This window comes from Psittacula echo (genome assembly GCF_963264785.1).
Source record: "Psittacula echo genome assembly, chromosome: 1".
Lineage (NCBI taxonomy): Eukaryota > Metazoa > Chordata > Aves > Psittaciformes > Psittacidae > Psittacula > Psittacula echo.
Genome location: NC_137735.1, coordinates 7,512,826 through 7,533,046, shown reverse-complemented (window position 1 = coordinate 7,533,046; position 20,221 = coordinate 7,512,826). Strand labels below are relative to the sequence as shown.

Below are 20,221 nucleotides of genomic sequence, written 5' to 3'. Positions count from 1 at the left end.
ACTTAAACAGTTTTTTAGTTAAAAAAAGCACTTAGTTTAAAAAAATCAGACACAAATGTCACTGAGGGAGGCAGGGCTTTTGGTTAATATCAGTTAAAAACGGATTTCTGCAAGCCCTATGGAAGATTACAGCATGGTTTGAAATGCACAAGAGACAAGGAAATTTAAACCCACTACATAGGAACAAGTAGGCAGCATGTTCAGATCATGGTATTCAGTGGCTAGAGAAAGGCGTACTGTGTTTTTATTACTTGATTACACTCTGCTTTTATTCTTGGAAAAGCATTTCAGTAATAGTTTCTCACAAAAAGTTCTTTCCTCAGTTCTATTTTCTTATATGCAACACTTAAATATTAAGACAAAAATCTGTATGAAATACCTCTCAGTGTTAAGCCTGAAGACACTGGTTTACCATTAACCTCACTCTTAAATACCTTCATGTGTAAACTGAATTATACTCTCAGCAGGATGCAAAGAGTCACAAATGTAAGTTTACATGCACAAGATGCTGCATACTTCAGCATTTAGACATGTGTAAGTCACACTGAAACCAACTGAATGTTATTAGTTTATTTGAGCACAATTTGTTGAGACAACACTTGCACCCATAAGATCACCTATTGCCCAGCTTCAGGTTTGGCATTTGCATAAGCTAGTGTAGCTCCAGCATCCTCTGTCTTCTTAAAAGGACAGTATTGTACTTACTGTCCTTACTCTTATACAAGGCCTCATTCAAGACCTATAATTTAAACCAAATTGACCACATCAAATATCCAAGTAGTTTAGGAAACACTTAGAAAGCAATTTAAGCAAAACATGAACATATTACATTTTCATACCTTCATTTTCCTAAGCCTGGATTTGTTATCATGACACCAAGCCAAGCAAGTCATCGTCTCTTGTCTTTCCAATGACTCTTCAACTTCTTTAGCAGTCAAAAACATCTCAATATTTACCAAGTCCTTCAAAAACAGAAAGAAAGCAGGTCTTGTTAAATTGCACTGATACTTTACACAGCAATCCACTCTTAAACAGAACTAGAATACAGAGATACAAAAGACTGAGACCTCTGGTTTTTAGGGACAGTTCCTGACAAAACATTACAGTGTATTTTAAAGACTGCATTTCCATGCACTGAAATATTCCAATAGTGGCATAGCAACAATATTCTTCTGAGTCTATTTATACAACAGAATGTTAGAAAATACAGATTAAACCTAGGAGCTTTGCACAAAGTGACCAGATCCCATTATCACTTCTGTGCAGTTCACACACACAGGAGTACTGGGTTTCCTTAAAGCTTGGCTGACTACCTCAATCCAACCATGACAATCTCATAAAATTTGCTCAAGTGAGCAAGAACTACATAAAAGAGGAGAATCTAATTCTACTTTACCTAGACATCTATAACTATTGAGTTTTAGTCGAAGTCTAATATTATTGGAAAAGCAGATGGATCAGGTTAGGTTTATCAGAACATGACCAAACAGGCCACATGTATATAAATGCAGCACGAGTTGCAGCTTTTACTAAGGACTGCTCTTGTATTCCTTGAAAGTGAGTTTAAAAAAAAAATATTAAGAATACTTAGCTACATTTTATAGATTGCATGATCATAGCAATAAGACCATTATACCATCAAAAGAATAAAGAGCCTCACACAGCTCTAATGGTGGTGGTATCAAATCCAGATGAGTCAGACTAAGGTCAGAGCTAAGGCAGTTACAAGTTGATAGAACAAAATTAAAACTGGACTTCCACTGCTAGTCCCAATTCCTTAAGGATATGAAAAATACTAATTTTATCAATGTGCTGGCAAAATGGACTGAAAGAATGCCAAGCCTATTCTATAATAGGAATACCTCTCCATATATCTTAAAGTTTTCCTACAAGACCATGACAGTAATCTTCCTTTTTGGTAGTCTGAAGTTTTTCTGATGATATGCTAAAGTGGAAAAAAGTGCATTACTCCCCTGTGTGCGATAAGGTGGCCATATAAAAACTCTCCTGTCTATATAACTCATCTGTATAAGTAATTTAACATATAATGCAGCCATATTCATTACCTTGCTTGCATATTTTCCTTACAGCTGCTGAATGGAAAGACAATTCAATTTAAGTTAAAAATAATACTACTGCATCTCCTCAAGCTTACTTGAGCTGTATGTCCTCTTGATGAACAGTATTTGCTTTTATACCAAATTAACACAAAAGCATTTTCTTCTACATTAAAACCAGGACTGGATATGGTAGGCAGAAACAAATCACTGGTTTCATCCCATTTGTTAGCTTATTATAGTTTAAGCTTCATCAGAAAAAAATAAAGCAGCATAAGGCAGCATTTGTTTTAAGTCGATGAGCTGGTGAGAGAATCCTAACTCCATGCATCTATCAATCAGATGTTAGCATAGCAATCTTTAGTGATGAGCAAAAAGGTTGTAGCTGCTGCTGAGGCAGACAAAACTCTTAAATAAAAAGAGAACCCCTACATTCCTGCTGAAAATTTCAACTAAAAAAGGTTCTATTTGATGCAGAAATGCAAATTAGATTTGCAGTTGCCAAAAGAAGTCAAAGCTTGGCAGCCATCTCAATTAAATAGACAAGATGTATCCAGAAAACAGAGGAGAACATTTTTAACTAAAAGAGTTTCTTTCAGAACTAACAATCACATTTGAACTGCACCAATAAATAGGATTTTATTCTCTGTTGACTGGAAAGTTAGGGAACAAAATAAAGAAAGCATTAAGAAATCCATTTGTAGGGACAGAAACAGCTTTTGCGTTCGATAAAAAAAGTAGTTAAAAGTCTGAACCATGCACATCAATAGAAGAAAAATACTGACACGCATTAGGCAATAGGCATCTAAAAAACCCACACGTGCTCAAATCACCCAAGTTTTTTCAATCTGATCATGTTTTCCTATCTTCCTTTTTCAGTGGTGCCTACTCTTGATGCTTCTCCATGGTATATTTCATTAGCTAGGACTAATGAAATAGAAGAAAGGAGTAACAGGATTATTTGGCTTTATCAAAACCAGCACAGCTCTTCCGCACAGGCTAGCACTGGAGTACTACTTCTCTACAACATCTTGCATGAATAGGAACCAGCTAACAGCATCAGAACTATCTACATAGGCTCCAGTCCAAAGAGTCCCTATTAAGACCCTAAACCTGAATAGTCTTCTGAAGGTATTCTGCAATTCAGAGTTGTACAGGCTGTACAGAAACACTGTCTCAAGTTCCCAAAACAGCATTAAGATTTAATATGCTGCTATGAAGAGCCTCTTATATAATTTGTTTACATATAATATTGAGTGAATGTAAATACACACTTTTAGAGACATATTCCCACCGGTTCTGCAGGTGGAGAAAAAGCTGAAGCAAGGAATCTGTTGCCTCACACTCCAACTGACACAGCATTCAGCAGCATGGCAAACGTTTTCTGACTTGTATATAAATTAAAAAGCAATTCTGAGGTCTTTAATAACCCTCTTTTGCAACACTGTAAAGTCCTGCTTCATTTCACAACTTCAGTTTTCACATTGTAAAAGTGATTGCTATACCTAACTTCCAGTACTGCTGAAGTACAGGAGAATCCTATGCTGCACATGGAGTGTTTCAGTATTGTTACAGAAACTTTTACCACGGACTTCCCAGCCTCCTGTGCATTGCCACGGATGTTTTGCCTAAGTTACCTTGCCTTAACTTGCTTACCACTGCAGAATACCTGACCCTAGGTAGGAGGGCTGATTAACAACATTTAGTCAGGCTTCTACAGCTGTAATAACAAATAGTTTCAAATGGCTCAAGGAGGAAAACTCTGTCCTTAAGTAATACTGACAATTACCCAGACAGTAAGAGAGGGCACACAGCGTAAAGTATTCTTCCTTCTAGTACAAGCAAGGAAGTACCACCTAGATTTTACCATTTCTGCTTAAAAAAAAGCCTACTGGACTACAGTGAACTAAACTTCCCTTCCATTCAACAGTCACTAACCAGGTATTAGAAGGCTAACTATTCAAGCACTGGATGAACTTTATCATAAGCTAACTATTTAATTACATTACAATGGTGCAAACCTTAGAGAAAAGCATTTACTATTAGAGAAAGGTACTGCACATGAAGGCTGAAGACACTCAAAGGAAATCAGAGTGACTTATTTAAACTAAGAATACATCTATCCATCACTCTGCTCTGCCTGATTTACATATATACAGCTTTTAAAATATCACTGCTGTTTTTATGCTGCAAGTGCCTCAAGGGAGGGAGGTTACCAACCCTATCATTCTGCACAAAACTCCAATTATTGAGGTCTAAAACACTATAAAGAATGAGGATTCTTTTATCATGATGATTACTACAGATATACTTCTGGCCAACACAGAATTAGAAGAAAAGTGGTAGTATTTCAACGTATTTACAGGAATTCTGTAAATACAAACAAACCAGAGTCTTGCTAAAAACAGCAAGTGCCCACCAAACTTGTTCACCTTTCTTCTTTGGTAGGTCTTCTGCAACTCCTGATTATATGCTCAAGTATTTGCAAGACCTCAAGCTAACTTTATTCCCTTCCCTACAAAACTAATGACATCCCAGTAGTTAAAGTGTGACATCCACGTTCAGCAACAATAACTTAACTCAAGTGGTTTGGTTTAGTCACATTCTAGAAGTGACCTCTTCAAACATGGAATTTACGAGTGCCCCGGGATCCCTTCAGAAAGATCTCACTTTCCATTTAGAGATCAGACATACATAGAAGCATTCATGCATTCTCTTTTTTTGAAGTTAAACATCTTTACATTGTAACTACACCCCAAGCAAACTGAAGTTTTTCACTTACATTACAATCATTCATTGGTTTCACAGTCATAACTAAAAGACAGCAATACATAGATTAATATGGGAGGTAGAGTTTCGTTTCACAGCAGGTAAAAATTCAAGCTTCACTACAAACAGGTTTTAAAGAGTCAGCAATGATTTTGTGTCAAAGAGATAAGAGTGTTTCGATTAGTCCGTTCCCAAATTTAAAACCTCAAACTCTTCAATATTGAGTTTCAGATCTAGATGTGTGGCTTTAAATTCACCAAGACAACCACTCATACATTTTAGCGCCAGTTAAACAGCAACTTTGCATTTGATCCTGTCAAAAAATGACTTCAGAATCATAGAACAGTTAGGGTTGGAAAGGACCTTAAGATCATCCAGTTCCAACACCCTGCCATGGGCAGGGACACCTCACACTAAATCATGCCACCCAAGGCTCTGTCCAACCTGGCCCTGAATACTGCCAGGGATGGAGCATTCATCACTTCTCTGGGCAACCCATTCCAGTGCCTCACCACCTTCACAAAGAACTTCTTGCTTAAGAAGAAAAAAAGCATCATTTCTCTAGTAGCAATACAGCTTTCACTCAAAGTTTATGTCATGTTCATGTAAGGGGTTTAATTTATGTAACATTTTACTGTTTGAAGCAGTCAGGTCAAGTCATTCCTCTCCATCAGTCTCCATTCTGCATATGTACATGTACTTTTTTTTTATGGCATCTCTAGCCACAAGTCTGGAAAGTTGTCAAAATTAATGCTTGATAAAGTCCCTTATAATTCACACGAACATTTCTGTCTTAAAATATAATCCAGACTATTTCACATATGAAATGTTAATCTAACAAGGCACGAAATCAAACAGAAACAAGTAGCAAAACATGAAATACTTGGTATTTTCAAATCCCCCCATGAACTATCCTCAAAACAAGATAATTCATCAAAAAGAAGAAAAAACAGGCTTAAGACAAGCTGAAAAAAAAAAATTACTCAGGTGGAAAAAGGCAGCATTTTGTAGAGAAGAAAGCTTTCTTAGTGTGAAAACCCCCAACAGTAATAAAATGGGTTATTTGTTGTATAAAATAGGTGATTCATAATATCATAAGATGCTGCTTACGTATTTCTGAAGATGTAAATTGTCTATTTTTAATTGCTTACTAACATCAATACAGAACTGAAAACAGGCCAGTATGCCTCAAGCTTTCAGTGGCTTGTTGCCAAGAGTATGTACCAGAGACAGCTTTAATAAGATTGACTATCTATACATATTACATCCGTAAGAGCAGTACCTTCGTATTACAAAAGGCTTTGTTGATGCACTTGGACATCCATTAGTATGGTAAACATTCATTTAATCTCTTTGTATATAACTACAGAAAAAACACTGACTTGGACAACTTTAAAACAACTTTAAAAAATGCTGTGTTAAGCTTTCAATGACTACTCGCATACTATATACTACACGCCCGCAACCTGCAACATAACCTTCAATGTAATTTAGCTCTATAGAAATGCAATAATAAACAGTTACAAACAAAAAAGTCAAATTAAACATCTATATTAGTTTGTTAAAATTTCCTGTGATCAATAGACAGCAAATCCAGGGATCATCTAGAGGCCATGATTATGCTCCCATCCCTGGCAGTGTTCAAGGCCAGGCTGGACGGGGCTTGGAGCAACCTGATGTAGTGGAAGGTGTTCCTGCCCCGTGGCAGGGGGTTGGAACTAGATGAGCTTTAAAGACCCTTCCAACCCAAATCATTCTATTATTATCATTACACAACTGGGGAAGAAGGCAGACTCAAGGAGCTATGAGGTTGACAATAAGCACCATCTGGGGAAGCATATTTTTACAGTGGGAAGACAGCAAAAAAGTCATCAGTTGGCAGGAGCAGGAAGACTGGAAAACACCACAGTAACACTGCCTACCTGAAAACTTGTGCAGGTGAAAAGTCAGACAGCACAATAGGTTTGGACTGCAGTAACATGAATTGTCACCCAATTCCCCTACCCCTACACAGGGGAGGAATAAAAAGCTGCTGGTTAAAGCAGTTCCTTCAAAATCAATGCAAAGCCTCTATAAACTGCATGAGATTGAAGGGAAACCCAAGTTAAGAAAGCAATGGCATAGGTGGTGACTACAGCAACGACATGGTTACTTAAGATCAGTTAAAGGCACAAACTAACATTGAAGCTTCTTTACTCTCTGCTCATAAAAAACCGTCTGAAGTTCATTAAGCTACATTAAGTATTATAATGCTACACACATTAACAGGATTACAGAGAAAATAAACAGAGTAATTGACAGAATGTCCTACTCAAAAGCCAGCCGCAGAGCTAGCTGTTAGGAAAAAAGCAAAGACAGACAGCCAAACCACAGATTCATCAACCGAAGAGCCAGAAAAGTTATTGTCTACAGAATAAACACAGTATCCCATGGTGTACACAGCTGAGCTTTCACATGAGAGCATCTTCCACGGTCTCTGTGTAGCACAGATCTTCTGGTTTTACCTGGCTATTTTTAAAGCACCCCAGTAACTTACACTGACTGATTATCATTAAGAACACTGTCTCTAACATGAGACAATACTGGTGGTACTTTTAGTAATTGGTTCTAATGACTAAATCATGTTCTAACCTTGTGTGTGATTTCAAACTTCTTTACTTCCAATTCCATGTACTGTTTCATCCCTAAGCCTTTCTGCACTAGACAAAGTTCTTTGGTATATGACTTCTCATACCAAGCAAAAGCACCCATCCCTTTCATTTTCCAGTCATCTTCTCTCTTCAATTTTTCCAATAGCTTTTCTAAGGTGTGGTCACCAAAACTGTACATACTCTGCTATTGACTGCTCCAGTGCCAAAGAAAAAGACACGTTTCACCCGCCTCTTGTTACTGATGCACGTAAGTCATTTCAGTAGAGCCCTGCAGTTGGGGCTAGCACTTAAGTTGGTTATTAGCAAGCTGCTTTCCCAGTGCATTCCCTACTCCTGCCTCAGCAATTTTAGTAGCTCAGAAAATGGCTGCATCTTACCCTGCAGTACATTATACTGTGCTAAGTACAGTAATAAATGACTACACTGGAGTAGTGCGACAAAGCCTCTAAAGCTAAAGATGCATCATTGGGCAGGGAAAAAAAAGCCTCTAGTTTCAGCTCTACCATTCTCTGTCACAGCCTCTTTGAGGAGACGAAAGACAACTGATCTTTTGCCAGTTGAGCATGAGCCCTGCACCTTTTGTCCAAGCAGAATCAGTCTGTTATTAGCAGCTACACACCTTTCCAGACAAAAAGTTAACTCCTGTCATGTGGCATAGTAGTAAGTGTTAAATGTCAAGTAACATTTCTGCTTTGAAGGAATGTCTGGCAGGAAGAACGTACTATTGAGAAAAGTCTGAGATGTAACTGAAGCCAAACCTATACGTAGGCAGTCTACAAGTGATAACACCATTTTCCCTTTGCATAACATTTCAACTCAAGAATCTTCCTTGAATCATCATTTTTCAATACATTAAGCTCTGTTACGATACACTACAGGTAATCCATTTTGTCTAAAAGGGCTGAAAAAAAGACATGCAACATCACAGCACACTTCAGGTTGTTGGCTTTTGAAGTGTCAAATGATCTCTAATGAGAAAGTCTGTTATTCTGCATCGATCTTGACTATTCCACATTTACATAATTCTAATTCCCAAAGATGCTAGAGACAAACTGCAGATGTAAGGCTGTTCAAGAATTACAGCACTTTGAAATTCAGATGAACACACCAAACATTCATTATACCAATCTAGGGAAAGTTGCCATGCCTACGGTAGGAACAGCCAAAACACATTTAAAGGAGTTTCAGAGTCGCTCATCTACAGCTTAGTGCTGTGAGGTAGCTCGAAACAGCACAAGTTAACATCCTAGCACCTTTAAGTCGTGCCAGTTTAGAAGCTCCTTTATACATAGTCTTCTCAAACATCTCCTGTGTGGGAACAGCAAGTCCTAGGAAAGTGACACAAATAGACAAAAAGACACCTTTTGCCATTCAGCTGGCATCTAGAAAGTCTTGTCTACATTCTGCACAGCACTGAAGCAAAGAATACAGCCAAGCAGTATGCTGAATATTATTTACCTATTTAAAATTGAAGTGTTATGAATATAAACTTCATGAATTAATTTAATACACATTTGTGTGTTTGCCTACAAGCCATTCTTGGACTACATGTCTTAACAAAGAAGACTTCTAAGGGTACACTGCTATGATTGTTGAGAAGTACTTATTCAGCTTTTAATACCATATGGATTCCTTCACTCAGACTTATGTTCTTCTCAACATTAATATGGATTTCTTACTGAAGTAATCACATATTATTGAAATCCATCCTGCACAAGTATTGAAAGTTTACGGATCCAATGGTTTATCAATCAAAGCATATGCTTATTTCTTCCATGCATTATACCACTATAGGTCTGCTATGGTGATAGTCTGTTCATTCACAAAGTAGAACACAGCTCTAGCAGGGTTAAAACTCAGTGGAACATAGATGAGTCTCCAAAAACACAGAAGCAGTATCCTATGTGCACACATCTGTCTGCAGTTGTAGACATGCACTGACGAGAGAACACTTTAATTCTGCACATCCCTCAGAGCAAGAACACCAGCTACATAAGCATAAGACACTTTCAATCCAGAGGGACAAGCAAAGACAATCAGCTTCTTCAATATAGTACTTTCCTTAAAAATGCAAGCAGTTATGTGTTCAATACCATCTGCTCTGCTCTGTCAGCAACCAGGAGGAGAGCTTCAGAGAGACCTAAGGAAACCTAACCTACCATGTTTTGATTAAAGTAGTATTCTTGGTGAGCATTTTTCATTCACTTTTTGAGTTAAGACTTAATACTGTTCCTGTTGGTGCAGGTCACTTTTCATCTCCCATTTTTTGGGACAGTCATCAGGAATGGTTATTCCAGGAAAGGATGACTTCAGAAATGGTAGCTTTAAGACTTTTGTCCGATAACAGACAAAGAAATCATTCAGCAGTATTGTACTGAGATTTTAGCTGAAGGATCCATTTCAGTGTTGAACACTTTCATAAAGCTAGGAAAGAGCCTTTAATTTTGGGACTGAGAAAAGGAACAATGACATAGAATAACACAGAGATCAGTTACTTGGTTAAGAGCCATGCAGCTTAAAGAACTCAAGTTTCTCTTATTCCAAAGGACATCAGGTAAGATTTCATGACTTTCCACAACAAAATTAAGACAATGGAACACAAATTTATTGCAAGTATCTTTCCAAAGACTCAGGCTAATCCATTCAAAATGCTTTCCCCAGTTATGAAAACTGACACCATATTTATGCAGTAGGAAAAAGAGAAAGAACTGGACCAAACTAGAGGATAATCAGCTGTGTGACTACTAATCCTTTTATTTATACTAATCAAAATTTTTATATATATATATATATACACACACATTCACTATCAGTTTGAAAGATAATGAACTATTTTCAGAAGGGCTTTGCAGTATCAGCCCTGTTGTGATATTCTCTAGGGAATAACTGTTACTACAGATTTAGAGGAAAACTGCTCAAGAAGGAAAGCACTGACAAAAATTGAAGCTGTTAACACCCACTTGAAGAAAAGTTACCATTTTAGGTCTGCTGTCAGTTGGTTTAATGCTATTTGAAGTGTCAAGAAGCCCTTCAGCATGATTACTAAGGCAAGGACGTATTTTGTACTAAAATAAGATGATTTACAGCATAAGAGACTGGCAGGTTCAGAATTTGGGCTTGTTTTCAACCATATAGGCAAAAAATCACTGTGGCCATTACATAATTAGGAAAAGAACAGACATCAGAAACAGCAAACCAAGCACTGCATACCTAATTATAGAACTTATCTACAAACAGGAACTAAATTCCTACCGGAACACTGTATTTCCAAAGCTAGATCTGCCTATCAATTAATGGTACAGAAATGAGATAGCATTTAATGTAGCAGAACATGGAATAGCAAAGTTAATTAACAGACAACCCTGCCAGCTAGCTGAATATATGTATCTGCAGATGAAAATACCCATTTTGATGTTGGCGTTGCGCTCCAGGGTCATAATAGAGTCAAAATAAGATCATTATTAAATATAGCAAGCTGATAATGATGAGCTTGATTTGTAATGCAATAACAGAAACTTAACGCTTAGTTTGTAGCTTCAACCCAAACTGGTTTTCACATCATTAGGTAGCCAGAAGACATCAAGAGGAAAAAAAAGAAGTCCACAATAGGATCCATATTTACTTTGGCACACACGACATCTCTGTCCTTGACTGTCAGCTCTTATTTTAATATTACTCATATTTTGGTTTACTTTCCCAAGCAGCATTACGTTTCTTTAAAGACATAACACACATTTTACGTTCATAGTGTATGTTTTATATTGCCATATAACATTATGCTTTATACATGTCATGTGCCAGAAGTTATTCCTAACCTGAGCTAGTTCATAACTCTTTACACTTCCCTACAATTTCTCGCATCCAGTATTTTTCATTGCTGTTTGCTTCCTAGGTTATAAACAGCTTTTAAGCCCTTACCTTCTATTACAAGAAATCAGGAATATCATTCCTATGAAGGTAGTTAATTTAGAAAGCAGATTAGAATCTCTCACAGTCCATCAATAACTTTTAGAACTGGACACTACGGTGTATAGTTGGTCTTTGAGCAAACTGTCATGTATTGTTGGCAAGCATATGAATGATTTAATGGTTTGGTTTTGGTCACTGAAACTAAATGCTTTCTAAACTGTTTCCACCCATGAAGTACCTTTGCAGCTCTGCAGGTCTCTTTGCATTCAGAAGCCATGCAAAGAACTTAAAACAAGCAGGCTGAGACTTGCTCCCAGGACTGGTCTAACAGCTGCTGGGAGATGCTTAACCTAAGATCCACAAGCTGCAACTGAAAAAAGAGCAGTTTCCCTCAGCCTCTTCAAATAGTGGCCAAGGGCACTTTTAGCCACTTAGCCTTCAATCATAGAAACAGAATCACAGAATGGTTGAGATTGGGACCTTCTGAGGTTGTGTAGTCCCCTTGCTCAAAGCAGGCTCATCCACAACAGGTTACGTAGGACCTTTCCCACTCCAATCTGGGTTTGAGTATCTCCAAGTACAGGAACACTTCATGCTCCCAGCGTGTCTGCTGGGGAGTCCAGAACTAGATACAGGACTCCAGAAGGGTATAACTGGTTCCAAGCAGAGGGGCTGGATCACCACCCTTCCTTCCCCTGCTACTGATGCACATCCCAGTGCAAGCCAGAGTACTGCTGAGTCTTCCTTGCCACAAGAGAACACTGCTAGGTCACGCTCAACTTGTTCACCAGCCTCACCTCTGGCTGGTAGACAACTAGAGAAAACCCCCCACCTTTCTTTCAGGTTCCTACCTAGGGTGTAGTGCCTACCCAGTAACAATATTGTCTTGATAGATAAGAAAAATGAAAATCAGGCAATAGACATGACCAGGTTCACTATACAGCAACGTGCTTCTGAACCCTGCAGTGGTGGAGACATTTATCAAAATGACAGTTGAGACTACAGTAAACAGAAAGATTACTTCGGACCAGAGAACACCACCACAGTATTTTGTAATCTGTACAGCAAAGTTACATTACTGAACATTAGAGGACATTTCAATGCTCATGTCCTTCAGCAAGAAAGGAACAAGAAGAAACACAGAAGTTGTCTTATTAAACCAGCAAACACACAGATTCTGTATAATGATTAAGTCTCACTATCTAACTGTTGTAAAAGCTGTTCACAATGAATATCAACATACTGTAAAGACAACTGGATACCAAGTTGTACCAAGACGGAGGGAAGCCCATCCTTATTTAGCCAAAATGTAAGCTTTAATATTGAGTAAAATGCATAATGTTAGCAAACTAGAAGACTGTTAGCAAACTGGCCTCAGTGCATTCAACATGTGCAACTCAGTTCTGTGTTGTTCAAGTTACTTTGATGTTACGCAAATAAAAATACTTGAGCTTATTTAACTTCTGCCTTCAAGCCTATTTAAAACTTAAAAACAACAAAAGTTTCTATTCAGCAAACAGAATGAAAAGCTGTAAGGCTTTGCCAGTGCAACACTTTGTACCGTGAGGTCTTGCGGTGTATCACAACAGACTTCCATGCTCATGTCTAAACCAAAGCTGAGCATAACAGGCATCATAGAGCTTGTTATCAAAGCGAAAATACTTCCATAGTGCTTTTTCAGCAGACCTAGTAGGTAGGGTAGCATGATGATTCAACAGGACATGAGCTCCTGCTCCAAATAGAGAGAAACATCTATCAGAAGTGGAAGAGCTGTTGTCCATTCAGCTGCAGTTATCCCAGAATAATTGTCTTGGGTTTCTGATTCACATGTGTGGGCTACCTTCAGTGAGACACAGCAGCCTCTTCAGTGAATTTCTTCAGGACTATTTCCTATCAATAGTTTGTAACCCACTACTCTCCTCCCTTCCATTCAACCTCTACTAGCTGCTTCCTTGGTATTTATTGAAATCTCTGCTGGTTGAATGGAATCAGAGCAGTAAAGTAGTCAAGAAGTAACAGACACATGAAATACGCTCCTTGTCCAAGACAGAACAGGTACATACGCTATAGTTTGACATCAGTAACAGAAATATCTTCTCTTGCCTAGCCCAGAGGGATGTGTTCAACTGTGTCAAAGAAAGGCAAAGCACAGAAGCTGCAGCTACACTCTCACCATCTTTATAGGAGAAAGATTTAAACCACAACAGTTTCATGCCTTCTGGAATCAGGAATAACAAAAAAGCTTGAACATTCAAGGACCAAGAATTTACAATTCAAGACCTTACAACAAGCTTCCAGTACCCAAAGGGGCCTACAAGAAATCTGGAAAGGGACTTCCGACACGGGCATGTAGGGACAGGACAAGGGAGAATGGCTTTAAACTGAAAGAGGGGAGATTCAGATTGGATGTTAGGAAGACATTCTCTTCTGTGAGGGTGCTGAGGCACTGGCACAGGGTGCCCAGAGAAGCTGTGGCTGCCCCATCCCTGTGTTCAAGGCCAGGCTGGACAGGGCTTGGAGCAACCTGCTCTAGTGGAAAGTGTCCCTGCCTGTAGCAGGGGGTTGAAACTAGATGAACTTTAAGGTCTCTTCCAAACCAGACCATTCTGTGATTCTACAACTATCAAGAATCAAATAGCAAGTGCTACCTAAAACCAGCAAAACATGATTTATCTAAATGAGCAGCAAATCCTAAAGCATCAGTTTTCGTGTCCTTGTGACTGACAGGACCACAGCACAGATTCATTGTTCTGCATAAAGAAGTTAAACCAAGGTGCATGAACTCCAAGCACTTCATAAACCATTATGAGATGGAAGCAAAACCCACTAGATATCCAGGGAAAAGTAAAGTGACAACCACAGAATTGTCAATTGCTAAATAACAAATTAGCAAGAAGTTTCTACAGATACAGTGGCTACTAGAAAACCTAAACTGCATCAAGATTTATTTTCCAACATATCAGCCAGCTTTCCTCTCGATGCATTAAATAGTAGGATGATATGATAAAACACTTGTTCCTGCAATCAGCATATGCTATTCTGCTCAATTTGGTCACCTACGCGTATCACCTAAGTGTTACTAGACAGATGGGAAGCTCCACCAACTGCTTAATCAGCAGCCCAAAGGCCTCTAACAAGAAATTCTGTATGACATTTGAGAGCTACTTGAAGTTTTAATAGAGCAATGTGTTTATCTAAAGCATTCAATTTCTGACTACAAGTTATGCCTTAAATATCTACTTATTTAATACATTAAAATATAATTTATGTCAAGTAAGGAGAAGAAAGTTAGGCCTAAAAAGCTTAACTGATAAACATCAGTAATGAGGGCACAATAATACATAAGTATAGCTGCTACAGGGCTAGCTAAACCAGCTTGTGCTTATTTCCCAACTTCCTCTTCACTGCTGCTTTGTTAGTGAGATAGTGCACATCACTACCAACCTCAATACCACTTTGTCTCGCTAGTTTTACAGCTGTATTGTAGTAGCCACAGCGTAGAAGATGTTCCACCATCATACGATCCATACGTTTCTTCTTCCACATGTTTGCAGCAGCGGGTTGGTCACTACTGTGTTCCTTCAGATGTTCAATCCTACGTTTGCAGAGTTTTGCACTTTCATCTTCAGCCTGGATTGATTCAACTGCCTAAAGAAAAAGTAACACGGACAAATAAGAGCTATACATTTGCAACTTGCTTCTAAAGCAAAAGAGAGTAAGATTTGTTTATAAACATTCTTTACATACTACACAGTTACTCCTAGCAGCATTGCTTTCATTTAGAAAGACATTTCCTATAGCAGTGCATAAATTTCAGTGTGGCTGGTCCAGTTCTGAGACATTCATGCATATTAATAAGTTTTGATTTATTTGACATGAAGTATATGCAGTTTTCTTGTTAATGTGCAGTTAGTCTGAAAACAGCAACATATCAACTGCTGTAATAGTCTGCAAAGAGCTTTGTGAAGGTCTGCAGCCATCTGGTCCAAGCAGCTGAAAACCATGAATTTCCACCTCTAACCTATGCATGGCTTCTTCCTCAAGCAGTGGTCCTGCTGAATTAGTTCTGCTGAGGGGTGATGCAGAGTAAACCCACGTTACTTCTAATGCACTGGAGCCATTTTAATCAGTCATGCAATAATGAAAAGTGCATGAACATTTGGCCTCACGGCACCTTTAATTCAAGGATCTTAAGAGTAGTTTTGCAGAAATTACCAGATTTTACCTCTATGACTGTGGGAACATGGATCTACTGTTAGGAGCTTTACTTAGGAAAACAAATTTGTTCAGGGGAGGCAGAATGACTGCGTTTTAAACCAACCTATTGACATGCTCAGTGCAAAACACACACTTCAAAGTATCTCCACTAAGTAAAACAAAAACCCCAACCCATTCAGGTTATACTTACTTCCCTTCAACCTTATAGTTAGTTATGCTGCAAATTTTACCAGAGAAGTTTTATTACAGGCATACTGTAATTCAAAGCCAGCTGACTCAGCATACAGCACGTGACAACTGTGGGTCATGCCGGGCTACAGCACACAAGGAAGCTTTGCAGTACTTTTATATGCTTGCAAAGGTAAAAACAAACCAGAAAACAAAGGAAGCTTAGTACCTCTCCCATCTGTGATGCATCACTAGTGATGCAATTTCAGGTGGCATTAAACTTACTGGCTTGTGTTTGAATAACTGCACAGCTGTGGCAACAGGGAAGTCCATGCAAATTTGGCAACCTGCTTTCCACTACCCACTCTGCACTCCATGCTTCCACTGGTAATCTTCCCAGTACTCAATTTATTCGACACTATTCAAGCTACACTATGTGATGTCCTCAACATAACGACATGGAGCTGTTGGAGCATATCCAAAGGAGACCTACAAGGACTGTAAATGGGCTCGAGCATCTCCCATACAAAAACAGGCTGAGAAAGTTGGGGCTGTTCAGCCTGGAAAACAGAAGCTGTGCGGAGACCTCAGAGCAGCCTTCCAATATCTGAAGAGGGCTACAAGGATGTTGGAGAGGGGCTCTTCATCAGCGACTGTAGTGATAGGACAAGGGGTGATGGGTTTAAACTGAAACAGGGGAAGTTCAGGTTAGATATAAGGAAGAAGTTCTTTACTGTGAGGGTGGTGAGGCACTGGAATGGGTTGCCCAAAGAAGTGGTGAATGCTCCATCCCTGGCAGTGCTCAAGGCCAGGTTGGACAGACCCTTGGATGACATAGTGTAGTGTGAGGTGTCCCTGCCCATGGCAGGGGGGTTGGAACTACGATGACCTTAAAGTCTTTTCCAACCCAAACCATTCTATCATTATGATTCTATCATCCCCACATAACAGCCCCAGCTCTGGAAGCACAGGTTGGTTCCATTTGCTTTTACCATGCAATTATTTACACTTACTTACAGACTACTTCTGAAAGGATCATTATTTGAAAAGCAAAGTGAAATAAATGTCAACTTGTGCAAGAAATGCCTGCCAAGCATTTGTCACAATTAAGCCTGACTCTGATCTGTCCCTTGATACCAAATTCAAGTATCTAAACCTTAATCACTACACAAGATAGTACTTTACCAAAACTTAGTAAACATCTATAGCCTGATTTGTTTTTATTACCAAAGTCTGAGTTATTTTTATTGCTGAATTTAGCTTTATTTTGTAACATATTGTTTGGAGATCAGTATTTTAAGTTACAAACCGAGCCTTTTCCTATTCAGCAAGCAAACACTCAGGCCAAAACTTACTTTCATTTGTTATATGTCTGTAGTATCACCAGCTATGAAGGCAACCTCTAGAATTACTCTGAACACAACTAGGAGAATTCAAGGCAGCCAAGCACGAAGGTTGAGCCCTTTCCTGTTCCAAAGGGTTCTCCTTGTATGGTTTTGTATCTGGACATACACAGCTCTTGCTGGGTTTTTTTTTAATCTTCCTAGTGCATTCAGAAAGGCTACAGAGGCTTTTCAAAACCCTCTGAAGCAAGTCTAGCAGGACTTGCCTGGCTGGGCATTAATAGAACTTGAGGGAACAAGCATATTAAACAGGATACAAAAGGGAGAACACAAATGCCTAGGTTTCCCCAGGATCATTTTCAGAAGCCAAGAAACCTGCTGTGTTGAAAAGCTCTTTTTTAAGAGCAAGTAAGGTGTTAACTAAAGGAACCATCTAATTCTATTATGGCCATCTCAGCAGTTCATCAGATCCTTGTCTAAACACAGGAGGAAACAGAGATCCCACATGGGTCCAATGGCCCTAAAGAAAATCATTTTGCTCCAGGAAGAGATTACAGAGAAGACAGTTGGAGTTGAGGGTCTGGAGCAGAAACAAGACCTTTTATTTCAGAAGATTTAATGTTAAACGTTTTTTTTTTTCCTTCCTTGCCTTTTGTTTTTTCTGAGCAGCTCTAAGATTCCCCCCAGTCTTTCAGGCAGTCAGAAACAAATGAGCAATTACACTAAAATGGAGCCTTGCACCCAAAACATTCAGCAATGCCTTCAGACACACCCCCGCAGTCAGCAAAGATTTAGCAAGTAAATAACTTACTCCTCCACATCATTACTACACACCTACAAGCAAAATCTGACACCTCTTTCAGAAATAGAAGTGATTTCTTTCAGTAAGCAACAGAAGTGAGGAAAACATATCCTTCAAGACCTCTTTAAGTCTCACAAACCCAAGATGAAAACAGCGATTAGATTTATGAAGTCTTCTGCAGAACAGCTTTTCAACACTTTGCTAACCTGTTCAAGCAGAAACCCCCAAATCAATGTACATGACAGCATTATTTTCATGTTACAAACCTCCAAGGTATTTTGACGCTTCACTTAATGTAGTCTCCAGATTTATCTCTGCTGGTTATTTCATTTAAGTTTTAATGAAATGACTCTGCTACCATTTGTTTCAACTATTTATTTTTGCACTAAGGCCAGGCAACAGAGCTATTTTCATTTTTCTGCAAGATGTGTTTCAACGAAGTGTCTGCTGAGTCTCAGGATGAGCAATATTCCCATCCAAAAGAAGCATTCCTCATACTATATAGTTTGTATTTTGAACTCATTCTTCTTAAATGTGGCAAAGGCATGAAGTTACACAAGTCCATGGGACCTGATGAAATCCATCTGCGGGTCCTGAAGGAGCTGGCGAATGAAGTTGCTAAGCCACTGGCCATCATATTTGAAAAATCCTGGCAGTCAGGTGAAGTTCCCAATGACTGGAAAAAGGGAAATATAACCCCCATTTTCAAGAAGGGGAAAATGGATGACCCAGGGAATTACAGACCAGTCAGTCTCACCTCTGTGCCTTGCAAAAGCAGATTCTCCTGGTAGACATGCTAAGGCACATGAAAAACAAGGAGGTTCTTGGTGACAGCCAGCATGGCTTCACTAAGGGGAAATCCTGCCTGACCAACTTGGTGCCTTTCTATGTTGGGGATGGAACTGATGGACAGGGGCAGAGCAGTTGACGTCATCTACCTGGACTTGTGCAAAGCCTTCGACACTGTCCCACATGACATCCTTGTCTCTAAATTGGAGAGACATCAATTTGATGGGTGGACCACTCGGTGGATAAAGAACTGCCTGGATGGCCGCTCGCAAAGAGTTGTGGTCAATGGCTCAATGTCCGGCTGGAGACCGGTAACGAGTGGTGTCCCTCAGGGATCGGTGTTGGGACCGGTCTTGTTCAACATCTTTGTCGGTGACAAGGACAGGGGGATTGAGTGCGCCCTCAGCAAGTTTGCCGATGACACCAAGCTGTGTGGTTCGGTTGATACGCCGGAGGGAAGGGATGCCATCCAGAGGGACCTTGACACGCTTGTGAGGTGGGCTGATGACAACCTGATGAAGTTTAACCATGCCAAGTGCAAGGTCCTACATCTGGGTCGGAGCAATCCCAGGCACGGCTACAGGTTGGGCAGAGAAGAGATTCAGAGCAGCCCTGAGGAGAAGGACTTGGGGGTGTTGGTCGATGAAAAAATGAACATGAGCCGGCTTCAGTGTGCGCTCGCAGCCCAGAAAGCCAACCGTATCCTGGGCTGCATCAAGAGGAGCGTGACCAGCAGGTCCAAGGAGGTGATCCTGCCCCTCTACTCTGCTCTCGTGAGACCTCACTTGGAGCATTGTGTGCAGTTCTGGTGTCCTCAACATAAAAAGGACATGGAACTGTTGGAACAAGTCCAGAGGAGGCCACAAGGATGATCAGGGGACTGGAGCACCTCCCGTATGAAGACAGGCTGAGAAAGTTGGGGCTGTTCAGCCTGGAAAACAGAAGCTGTGCGGAGACCTCATAGCAGCCTTCCAGTATCTGAAGGGGGCCTACAAGGATGCTGGGGAGGGACTCTTCATTAGGGATTGTAGTGATAGGACAAGGGGTAACATGTTCAAACTTAAACAGGAGAAGTTTAGATTGGATATAAGGAAGAAATTCTTTACTGTAAGGGTTGTGAGGCACTGGAATGGGTTGCCCAGGGAAGTTGTGAATGCTCCATCCCTGGCGGTGTTCAAGGCCAGGTTGGACAGTCTTGGGTGACATGGTTTAGTGTGGGGTGTCCCTGCCCATGGCAGGGGGTTGGAACTGGATGACCTTAAGGTCCTTTCCAACCCGAACTATTCTATGATTCTAAGTTTTGGCTGTATTTCATAGAAGTATTCAAGCTTAACAGCTAGAATGAAGTTATCCTGCTAAACATGAAAATGCTTTTAGTAATATCCCCAAGGAACCTTTCAACCTGCAAGTTTAGTGTTCAAGTAATAATCCAGGACAACCGTTACCTTCCTCTGCAAAGAAGCCTCTATCACCCTCCTGCTCCCCATGGGGGTTTAAACATTTTTCAGACTTATT

The 20,221-nt window shown here is 39.7% G+C and overlaps 1 protein-coding gene across 3 annotated transcripts in view; it reads right to left on the bottom strand.

Annotated features, from left to right (window-relative positions):
- Positions 1-20,221, bottom strand: part of MAEA (macrophage erythroblast attacher, E3 ubiquitin ligase) — a 50,314-nt gene that overhangs the window by 13,099 nt on the left and 16,994 nt on the right. For all 3 annotated transcript variants that reach the window (XM_080638947.1, XM_080638948.1, XM_080638946.1), the window contains exons 3-4: positions 14,831-15,034; positions 840-962 (exon numbers count right to left, since the gene is read on the bottom strand). In XM_080638947.1, coding sequence (XP_080495073.1) covers positions 840-962; positions 14,831-15,034 — 327 coding nt within the window. The remainder of the gene's footprint in view (positions 1-839; positions 963-14,830; positions 15,035-20,221) is intronic.